General features: G+C 30.5%; 1 protein-coding gene across 1 annotated transcript; it reads right to left on the bottom strand.

Moving 5' to 3' along the window:
- Nucleotides 1–370: 370 nt before the first annotated feature.
- LOC110623437 (ribulose bisphosphate carboxylase/oxygenase activase, chloroplastic) lies at nucleotides 371–2,873 on the bottom strand. Its single transcript, XM_021768381.2, has 7 exons — nucleotides 2,682–2,873; nucleotides 2,148–2,464; nucleotides 1,951–2,056; nucleotides 1,780–1,865; nucleotides 1,202–1,677; nucleotides 797–1,078; nucleotides 371–664 (listed from the first exon to the last, which is right to left on the bottom strand). The coding sequence occupies exons 1-7, from the start codon at nucleotides 2,724–2,726 to the stop codon at nucleotides 549–551; spliced, it is 1,428 nt and encodes a 475-aa protein (XP_021624073.1). The 5' UTR covers nucleotides 2,727–2,873; the 3' UTR covers nucleotides 371–548.
- Between the last annotated feature and the right edge of the window lie 9,482 nt (nucleotides 2,874–12,355).

Below are 12,355 nucleotides of genomic sequence, written 5' to 3' on the forward strand. Positions count from 1 at the left end.
TCCACATATTGCATATCTTCAAATAAGAGTTTCATGCCGAAAGAATTCTCTTCTTTTATAATTTTTTGGCAATTTGCGCACGATACACATTATCACTGCATAATCTTAAAAGAGATTGGTTAGATTTAGACAATCAGCCAAGCAACCATCATTCCTTTAATCTGCAAATTGGTAGTTGGGCACCTAATCAATATGGTAATTGGAATTCAGCCCATCTTATTTATGTAATGCTTTAAAATGCTCAAGTTTATCAAATGAGGCCATACATCGGATGTTGGCAATTGGCAACCTGACATGTCAAGACAAGAAGCAACCGAAAACAGATCTTGCAAGACCAAAATAAAAGAACCAAAAAAAGAAGAATGAGCACTTGTAGCATTTAAAACTAGTTTTCTTATTTTATTTTTTCACTTACATCAAAAATAAATATAAGCTTTGACAAAATTACAAAATACACCAATCTACAAAACAGATTTACCAACAGTCATCCTTATGTTTATTACCTTTACATTAATACCCCTCAAAACCCGTTGGACATACAGAGAGACCTAAAATTGATATTGGCAGCTCCCATCGTCACTCCTAGCAGTCGGATCAAAGTTTTCAGCTGATGGGTCAGTGCACCCTTCTGGAACAGGAACCTTAATTTGCTGGGCTGCTTTGCCTGCATCCAAATTATAAAACAAAAGGAAAAAAAAAAAAAATCTCAATGGTTACTTAATCAAGTCTTTATTGCATCATAATCCTAAAGACAGATGCAAACTCCCATCAAGGCCTTTAGGATCAAGATTCTAACCATAGAAAGATCCATTCTTTGTTTCATCTTCGTTTGCATCTCCAAGAGCTGCTTCTTTCAAGTACTTGTCTGCCAATTGGACTCTCTTCACATTCTCTTGCTCCATCACAAGCATGTTACCATATTCAAGGAGGTTCTCAAGAGTCATCTTTGGTTGGTCAAAAGTTGGAGGTCCTTCCAATGAATTAACGAGCTTCTTCCCAACATTTTCTACGCCCACTGTGGCAATCCACTTCTTCACTTCATCATCGTATACTCTGGATCTGACAGCACCAAAGAAATCTACAAGCAAACATAGATAGCAATATCGATCATTTAGCTCCAATTATCCCAAAATCAAACCCAGATTCACAGCTGCATTCGGCATTTTTCTTGGTGTAAAAGAGAAAGCAGCAGAGAGCTTACCAATGGACTGTCCAGGGAAAGTATCGACAAGCTTTACAATGTCCTCTTTGGGAACATCGTCAGTCCTGAAAATCCCTGTGCACACACCAATCCGATCTTCTCGAGTGGGAGCCCAGTAGAATTTCTCCATACGACCATCACGGATGAGTGGCGCATACAATGTGGAGAAGTCATTTCCTGTAACTATTATAGGAACTCGGGGGTTTTCCTCTTTGTTGTACATACCAGGAAGCTGGACGTTGGTCGGATTATCGGCGATGTTCATCAGCGTCGCATTCACCATCTGATTGTTGACTGTGTATTGGGTGGTTCCACCTAGCCTACCCGCTCCAGCATCTAGATCGTTGATGAAGAGGCAACACATCTTCCCCTTCTTTTTAATGATGTCTGCTGCCTCGCGATATCTTTGTCTGATCAATTTCGCAGGCTCTCCGGCATTCCCACTTTCTAACTCCCCAGCACTCATCACGATGGGGCTGAATGTTCATCAACATTGCAACATCTAATTAATCTCGAGAAATTTTGCAATGATGTCAAATTATATGTTATGAAAAGAGCGAAATAAGATCGAGTCTCACTTGATTCCCATCTTGGCAAAAACAAGCTCACATTGGAATGATTTTCCTTGACCTTTGCCTCCCCAGATACCCAAGATGAGTGGAACCTGAGTCAATTATCAGCGAGTCATTCAATTTTCCCTTTCCCATTTATTATTTTCTTGAAAAATAACAGTACTCAACTCGACTAACCTTAATATTTGGGAGGTTCAAGAAGTTCTTGGTGATGTGAACAACGACCTTGTCCATGAATGCAGGCGCAATGTAGAAACCATCCATACTATTGTCCAGGTTGTATCTGTAAAACAACTAAACATGTTCAAAATTCCATGCCGAAATCGAGCAGAAATATCATCGAACTACCAGATCAAGTGAATATAGTTGCTTACTGGCGAAGACCTTGACTGATATAGTCATAGGAAGTCATGATTGGGTTGTGAGTTCCTGTTCCCATGGGAGCTTGGAAGAGAGAATCTACCATTCCTTTTCCTCTAGTAATATCTTGCTGATCATCAGATGAATCAGTTACAAGACCTCCCCACCTGTCTTTGGAGGTCTGCTTCTGCTCGTCATATTCGGCAGCAACCTTGAAATTCCCTGACAACAACTTCTGGTTATTGATCTTGGAATTAAGCTTCTTCAAGCTGCTGCCAAAGAATGCTGAGCTAGGCACTGAAGGTCCTGCACCTGCACCATTCAAATTCAACTGCACAAAACACACTCCCTTCTTAGTAATCAAAGAACCACAAAATTGAAAAGCAAGTACAGACTCCATAGCTTCAATTGAATTTGAGCACCAGCATACTTAAATTATCACCAAATAAAACTACAGAAACCCAATTTTCAGCTTCGAATAGCTTGAAGTGAGATCAAAGCCGGAAGCAAAAGAAACAAAAACGAAAAGGGCGGGAAAATCAAAGTACCGGTACTCTGTTAACAGCTCCGATGGTTGAGAGTGAAGAAGCCATTGATCCAACGGCAGGGACACGACGGAAGAGAAGAAGACGAAATGTGAGTTGAACACTATTTTGGAGCAATCGTCGTTGAGCAACTGAGAAGGGTCAGTGACGGAGATTTATAGAAGGCGAGGTTTTTGGAGTGCGTGAGAAGTGAAGTAGCCATCGAAGAGATTAGTTTCTGTGGATTGGCTTACGAATTCCTAACGGCCACACAATTGGAATTTGGATTATGTTACATGGCGTGTTCGTGTTGGCTGAGTAGGACGTTGGCTTTCGTCTGGAGGCTTGAATTATAGGAGTCTAGAGGCCGAGATCGGAAACGTGGGCTTTCTAACCCATGGGTCTGGAAACCAGGTCACGGACAAAATAGAGGCTTCTCGGAGCTGGGTCGGTTTGTGGTTAGGGTTTAACCTCGATTTCTCTCCACTAAAATTCCGTTAATTTTTGTAACAGATTAAAAACAAAAATATTTTTCTAAATGCAAACAATAATAATAATTTAGGATAAGAAAAATGTTAGTTATCCAGAAACTACGGTAACAAGGACAAGATATGATAAAGACTAGCGACCAATAATCTCGATGGTGAAAAGGAAGTTGGCCGCCACGTGTAATCAGCTATCCAATGGAAATGGTTCAGATATATTTGGGGTCCACGTGTCAGATTTTCACGACTAATATCTCTTGGCTTATCGTCTTCTTTGCATGAAATTATTATGGACAACAACTCTTATTCCATATAATCAATTTATATTAATTAAGAAGTTAGTAAAGAAATAACAATATTATTATAGTTATTAAAATTATTCAAAAATACTTTTTTTTCTCCGAAGATAATATTCCATAAATAAAAAAGTCAAATTCAAAAATAAATAAAGATACACAACGAATCTAAATAAAATAATTAAGTTTATAGATATAAACCAACTAGCTCTAGAAAATATATAAGCCCATAAACTCAGAGCTAGCCCAAGACCTATCAAAAAAACTCACCTAGCAGATAAACTAGCACAAGTTGGTAGTGCTGAAGGAGAAGAAAAATTGAACTAGAAGGGAGAATTTCTCGCTGGAAAGAAAAGAAAGAGAGAATGGACTATCTAAATTGCTATTGGGTGTTATATTTTTATGGGATATTTGCTTTTTTTTTTTTGGTGTAATTCTTTGTATTTTATTTTATATATAACCACAATAATGGAATTAATTAGGAAAGAGAAAAAGGAGTTATTAATAATTTTTGAATTATATGTATTAAGATAACTTTGTGATCTCAATGAGTAAGTTGTATTATTATTATTATTATTATTATTATTATTATTATTATATATATATATATTTCTCCATTTATTTATTTCATAAAATATGTAAGACTTATTGTAGGTGTAGAAGGCATTAAATACTTGATTCTGTCTTTTAATTAAATGATCACAGAAAAACTTGCAAGATAAATAAAATAAAATAGTTGGTTTTTATTGTTTTGACACTTAAATCAATAATGATATTTGAGAATGCTTTAATGTAAAAGAAGATTCTGTTAAGATTTAAACGAATTCTGTCTTTTTTATGACTTTCTTCCTTTAAACTGCAAGAAAATAATTTGATATATTTATTAATGATTTTAATTAAATAATGATATTTAAAAGATTTTAAAAAGTAATTTAATTATTTTTAATTTAATTGTCTTAAATTAATAGTTAACTATTTTATATAAATATTTTATATCCACTTATATTTTTATTTTATAATTTTCGATGAAAATTGAAAAATTGAATTATTGGATTCAATTTTTTTAATTTAATCAATTTAGTTTGATTATTAATTTTAAAGAATTTCGATTTTCGATTCAGTTAAATCAATTATTTTAAATCAATATTAAAATCCGAATCCTTCCTCTATAAATATGTTCTTAAAAAGAAAACTTAGCCTAACAATGAGCATTCCCTTTCAACAGCCGTTTTACCCCTTTCATCTGATCAAATCTTATCACCAACTCGTCCTTCTCCATCTCAGAATCTCCACAACCGAAATCTTGTGCTCTCGCCATCATCTATGCCCTCATCATCCTTTTCTTCTTCTTTCTTCATCTTTGCCCTCTTCATTCTCGGCGTTCTTTCTTTCTCGGTCTTCCATTTTCGTGCACTCAAAGGACAAAAACTATTTAAGATCTTCTTCATTCCTTCCTTCAATTTTCTTCTTCGTTTATGCAAGATCTACTTGAATGGATTGTAAATAATGGCTTTTTTCAATGATTAACATATTACACAAATTTGGGGCTTTTTTCACTTGATGGCAGAGGTAACAGGATAGCATGCAAAGAAATTAAAGAGGTTTTGTATTTTAGTTTATGCTTTTGTAATGCATTGAGAATTGATATATATTTCATGTGTTTTCTTTTAAGTATTGAAATAGTTGTTTTGTATTTTTCTGTATTTTTATTGAATCTCTCAATGTTTAAGTGGTATTAGAATTAATTTATAAAATAATTATTTTCATATCAAATCTTTAATGGATGGAGAAATTATTAGGGTTCATGTTGATTTTCAATGGGATATGGTGAGATTCATGGTGTGGTCACATTGTGGTGTGCTTGCTGAATGATGAGACTCAGAAAATTAAATACCTTCTAGGAAATTGGTTTTGAGTGATCGAATAGTACCGAATCAATTTATTTTGTTGGATTCAATTTGATTAAATTCTAATATATTATTTGACTTAATTCTAAAATATATGTAGTTTAATTTTTCAGTTTAAGTTCAGACTCGAATCAAACCAACAGATTGATCACTCTTATCTATTCTTTTATTTTATTCCTATTTTATTTCTTCATTCTCTTCACCGATCTCAAAAACCCTAAGAAATTCAAATCTTAACTCCACAATTTTGCAAATTTACATCTAATTTATTTATAAAATTAAATAGATATATGTTGCTTCTCAAATAATATAAAATTTATTTATAAAATTAAATAGACATAAATGATAGGTCTCAAATAATATAAAATTTATTTATAAAATTAAATAGACATAAATGATATTTTAAAACAACACTTAGTCTGTTTGTAAATTAAATGAATATAAATGAATTTAAAAAAAAAAAAAGAAGATGTGATCTGATTATAAAATTCAACAAATACAAATAACTTTATAAATAAACATAGTTTATAAAATTAAATGAAAACAAATAATTTCATAAATAGATATATAATCTATTCATAAAATTAATTGGATACTAATAAATTCACAAATAGGTAATCATTTTTAAAATTTAATAGATACAAACAGTTGGATTTTGAAAATTTAAATTGACACAAATAACTTTACAAATAGATGTATCATTTATTTATAAAATTAAATGGACCAAATAAATTAAATGGATCAAATAACTTATGAAGTGAATATATAATTTATTTATAAAATTAATTAAATGGATATAAATAAATTCACAAAAGACGTATAATTTGTTTGTAAAATTAAATAAACACAAATAAATTTATAAAAAAAAACGTATAAAATTAAACACAAACAGATTAAAAAATAAATGTATAATCTATTTTAGATTTTAAGGAATACAAACAAATCCACAATCTGATATTTAATTCATTTATAAAAAGAATATATTTACTAAATTAAGTAAAACTATAATAGTTACAAACAGGCATAGACTGTTTTTATTTTCCTAAATTCTTGTAATATGCATTCAACAATATTATTGAAAGACACACAAAATCATCTTCAATTTATTCCATACGGTGGATATAGAATAGTCAAAATATAAAGAACTTCAGCAATTTTCAGTTTGCAAATAATTTTCAAACTCCAGCGCTTGTTATTCATTTCATTGAATTTTTTAAGTCTATATATTGTTGCGGTTCATTGGAAAAGAATTTATTATCCTTGTAAAAAATTATAAAAAATAAAAATAATAAAGAAAGATGGAAGGTTAAAATAGTAATTTTTTCTCCATGAAGGTTGAATAAAATTTATATTTCCACGATACAATGCCTAATTATAAAAATATCACACTTTTTATTTTATTTCAAGAACTCATCCTAAAATATAAAAATAGAAGAATTTAAAAATTGATAAAAATAGAAGAATTTAGAAAGAAACAATAATAATAATAATAATAATAATAATAATAATAATAATAATAATAATAATAATAATAAATGCACTTGAACATTACTGTTGATGCACCAAAGGACTGTGCATCTCTATTTTTTAAAATATTTATTATTAAATAATGAAAAATATGTAAATTTATAATATAAAATGAGAATGAAGGTGAGAATTCATATATTTATGATATATATCTATAAGTTTGATCTAAATAAGTTTTTTCTTGAATAATATTAAAATATTTTATATCACAGCACTTTTAATAGACTCTCATAAGAATTCTATGGTACTTATCGTTGATGATGCTTGATATGGGTCGGCGGTCCTAGCCTAAGCTCAAGGTCTAGCTCAATCTGGGTCGTCTGTCGATGGCTGAATAGCATATATGCATCTTCTCTAGATTCTGATACAAGAGGATTTATTTCTTCAGAATCTAGATGAGGAAAATCAACAGGTTTCATGGACTTTGAAGTGTCCAAAGGAAGCAGGTTTTCATCAGAGGCTTTTCTTAGATTTTCCCTCTCTTTTCTATGGATATTCATGTGACCTCCTAATGCCCGTGCGTTTGAGAAGCATTTGTTGCAAAAGGAACATGTGTAAGATCTCACCATTTTCTGTTTAGACTTTCGAAGGGTAGACTGATTAACATCCATTAATTTGAAGCTATGGCTGTCCAGGAGAGACAGCTAGAGGTGGGGACGAAGAGCTAATACTCTGGCAGTGTGTTCAATTGGTGGATTGTGAGAGAGGTTTTCATATACAGGGAAGAAGCAGGCATGCTTAGTTAGCAAAGTTAATCAATTCTTGCCTAAAGCGTGCACGTGTTAATGCATATAATTTTGTGTATATCTTATTATAAATTTACAAATAAATGCTTAAAATTTTATGTGAATTTCACCGTAATATTATTTACAAACGACTCAATATATATCTTGTATAGTTCTTTTTTTTTATATGTATATATACATTATAGAACTTTTTCAATCGTAAGCCCTAAAAATTGTTTTAGAATTTCTTTGTTGGAAGAGATTGAATCTTTTATTATGGTTATTTTTTGCAGCTTCTGGAGACAGTAGCAGTCCATGAACTATTTGTTAATCCTATAGAAATAACAAGGTTAAGTCTGTCTCTTTGTCTTTCTTTGCATTCTTGGTTGCTGTCGTCGAGTGTACATTTCTAATTTCAGGGTAGTTTTTTGTTGCCTAATGTACGTGTGCCTTCAATTATGTCCAAGTTTAGTTTAAAATGTTAAATTTTCTTTCTGTATTTATTGGAAATGCACAGTTTAGTCCATTTTATTTTAAAATTTTTGTCCATATCAGTTTAAAAGTTTCATTTTAAGCTCAATTTAGACAAAAGATTAAATTTTGTTACTTGGTTTTTCTCATTTTTGGATTAAATTTTCATTTTTATAAAAAAATTATTCTAAAACGAATAACTGCAGTACCAGTATTCGGTTCAAACCGAAAAAACCGATCGAACCGAACCGATTTGAAATTTTAGTTCGGTTTTTTATACATTTCGGTTTGGTTCGGTTTTTAATTTCAGAAATTTCGGTTATTTCGGTTCGATTCGGTTTTGATCAGAAAAAAAACGAAAAAATCGAACCGAACCGATTAGTGAAAATAATATTTTTTTTAATAATATAGAGAAATTAAATCATATTAAGATTAAAATATTTTAATTAAATTTTAAAATACTCAAAATAAAGTGTAAAAAATAAAAAAAAATTATTAAAAATCGAAACCGATCAAACCGAACCGAATCAAACCGGTTCGATTCAGTTTCTGACCAAAATCGGTTCGATTCGGTTTTCATAAACACTAAAATTTCGGTTTTCGGTTTATTTGATTCGGTTCGGTTTTGAACCGAACCGACCGAATGCTCACCCCTAGCAGTAAATAAAGAAATAACCTTTTATTTCTTGCTCCTCCGAGTGACTAGACTACGTGCTTATATATATGATCAAGCATATAATAATGTCAATCATAGTTTACTTATACTTTAAATTATCATAGATAACTTACCTTGACATTAGCAGCTTAAGTAAAGCTTATGCTCGTGCAGTTCAACTGAGTGATCAATAATATGTTTGAAGACAATTCAATTACAGATGTCTATATCTCCATTCAAATGCAAATATCACATTGTCTATTTGAGTGTCTATCTCATCATACTGTAGCTTTCAAATAACATCTATTTTCCTCTACATTGATCTAGCTAAAGTATAGTTTCCAACTGCCATATTATTGGCATACTTGAATGAATTCACAATACTATTATTGTATTTTCTTGACATTCCTTAAATTCTTTTTGTTAACTAATAGTAAATAATTATAGTCTCTGAATATTATATTAAATTTAATGTTATACAATTGTTAATTATAAAAGTTAATCCAAATTGAAAAAATAATTTATTATAAATATAAAAACTATAAAAGATAAATTATTACAAATTAAAAATAAAGAAATTAAAATATTATAAAAAATAAAATTTGAAGGATTAAATTATTATAATTTAATAATAAATTTTAATGAAATGTCTATTTTGTTAACAATATAGAGTTTTAGGGATTAATTTTTTTCGCATTTTATATTTTATTAAATATTTTCTTCATCATGTGAATATAAATAGTTTAATTTAAGTTTATTTTATTTTATTTTTATTTTAATTGTAATATATTTTTAAAAATTTATATAAATTTTATAAAAATAATTTGTACAAATTCACATATCTGGGAAAATATTTAATATAAGAATACAATAAAATATTTTGATATAAATTGAAAATTAGGAAATTAGCTTTTTTGCCTAATCAATTTTTTTTTAAATCATAACTTTGAGTTTGAAAAAATATATTTTTCAAATTTACTGCATTCATAAAATGTAGTAAGTATATTAATTTTTTTTTTAAAAGAAATGAATAACCTTATGTGTATTTGGAATGCAATAAGATTATCAACTATTTTATATTATTTTAATATAAGTATTTTGGCTCAACTCGATAATCTGACTATTTTATTAAAGACAAAGAAAAAAATAATCTACAAGTTTTATAAAATTTTGTATGGACTAAAACAAATTTCTAGAGCTTGGTACAGTAAACTATATTTTTATTTGATTGATTGTGGATGCAAAAAAAAGTCCTAATGAAGTTACTCTCTAGTGATAATGATAAAAAACTAATTGTTTTATTCTATGTCAATGATTCAAAACCGAAATGGAAAGACTTTTTGAGATGATTGACTTAGGTGCGATAAAGTACTTTTTTTGTATAAAAATTCACTAAAATTCTAAAGAAATTTTATATATCTAGAAAAATATGCAAAAGATTTTTTCAAGAAGTTTAAAATAGAAGGGTACAAGTAGGGCTGTGCAATCGGTCGGTTCGGTTTCGAACGGAACCGAATTGAAAAAATTGAAAATTGAATTGTAAAAATACTAAAAATGGAAAAATCGACTATAAAAATATAACTGAATCGAATCAAATTGATAAAAATCAGTTCGGTTCGATTTGGTTCTATTCAAACTGAAATCTGTAATTTTTTTAATTTTTTGCTTTTAATTTCAATAGAATAATTTAATAAATATTTCACATAAATTTACTAATAAATATTGTCTGAATACATAATGATAATACTTAAAAAATCCATAAAAATTCATTTAAAATTTTAAAATATGTATAAAATCAGTGTTTCACATAATAAAAGTATGTATAAAATCGGTTATTCGATTTGTCAATTATTTAACACGTTTAAACTGAACCAAATCGAAAACCGAATAAGCTGAAAAATACTAATCGAACTGAACCGAATATTCTGATTAACCGAACCATTAAACCGAAATCGATTGATTCGGTTTAGTTTTTCGGTTCAAACCGATTTATGCTCTCCCCTAGGTACAAGCCTATGTCAACTTTCTTGATGGCTAACGAGGAATTATCCAAAGAAGACAAAGGTGCAAGGGTTGATTCTTCAACATATACAAACTTAATTGGAAGTGTTTTGTATTTTATCATCTCAAGATCTGATTTAATATTTTCAAGTAGTCTATTTTCAAAATTCATGCAAAACCCAGAAGAAACACAAATGAAAGCTGCAAAAAGGGTTATCTGTTATATAAAGGGAACCATTGATCATAGAATATGGTTTGAAGATGGAATTCCTATGAACTTATAAAGATATTCAGATAGTGATTGGGCCAGTTGTATTGATGATTCTAAAAGCACTTCTAGGCAAAAATGAGAAGAAAGCCTAATAACATTTTGGAGAAGGCTACCACATCAAGCTCAATTAAGCCTCATTATAGGGTCCAACACCCTCTTTACTCTCAGACTTGGACCAGAACCATCAACAAATTCCAACAAGTGGTATCAGAGTCCAAATGGCCTCATGGCCATGAAGATTCAAAGTCCAAAAAATTTCCTGGCGGGTTAGGCTAGCAATTACAAGTTAGACCTACTAAAGTTAAAAAATGCTGAAGGCCTATGGCATCTGAGGTTAAAGAAGAGTATAAGTCCGTACAAAAATGAGAAGGAAGACCTGAGATCTCTGTGAATCCAAAAGAACACAAGCCCAGTATGACAAAATGAAGGCAAGTCACAACCGGGTCAGGCCAATTGAACTTGAGGGGTAATTGCTAGACCTACTAAAGTTAAAAAAATGCTGAAGGCTTATGGCATTTGAGATTCAAGAAGATTTGAGATATCTGAGAATAAAAAAGAACACCAAATCCAATATGACAAAATGAAGGCAAGTCACGACTGGTTCAGGCGAATTGATCTTGAGGGGAGTGTTGGAGAAGTAGGAATCTCACATTAGAAAAAGAAATGAGAAAGGAAGAGTTAATAAAGTAAAGTGAGTCCAATCTAAATTGTCTAAGGGCATTTTGGAGAAAACTACTATATCAAGCTCAATTGAGTCTCGATAAGGGGCTCAACACTCTTACCATATGGAGACTTGGACTGAATCCATCATCAAATTCCAACGGTTAACAATGGCTTTTCGGTCTGGTTTGTTGCAATTCTATAGCTGGCCTTTTTTGGTCTGTTATGGTGGTCATTTTGGGTATTTTTGTGCTCTGTAATCTTTGGTGGCTGTTGTCCTTTTTTTTTTTTATTGCTGTACCTTGGTTTTTCAGGTTGCATCACTTAGCATGCCGATGATTAGGTATGGCTGCTTGGGAATTCTTAGACATGCTTCTATTATCATAATGCTAAGTTTTTTCCACTAACATTATTATTAATAAAATTCTCTTTGTAAAAAAAAAGGAAAAAGAAAAAAAAGAAAGGCGTGCAAGAATTTAGCCTAACAGGCACATTATTGATAAACATTCTCAATGATCTGCTGTGCTTGACATTATAAATTGAAGAAAAGTACCTATTGTTCTTCTTGGATTTTGATCATTCATCCAACACGTAAGCTACAAAGAGCAAAGTAAAAATTTTACTATTTTAACACAACTTTCAAGCAGCACACGCTTTGTCCACAAAATTAACTGCGTGGGAATTGCAGCCCTTTGCCCCT

This window comes from Manihot esculenta, chromosome 9 (genome assembly GCF_001659605.2).
Source record: "Manihot esculenta cultivar AM560-2 chromosome 9, M.esculenta_v8, whole genome shotgun sequence".
Lineage (NCBI taxonomy): Eukaryota > Viridiplantae > Streptophyta > Magnoliopsida > Malpighiales > Euphorbiaceae > Manihot > Manihot esculenta.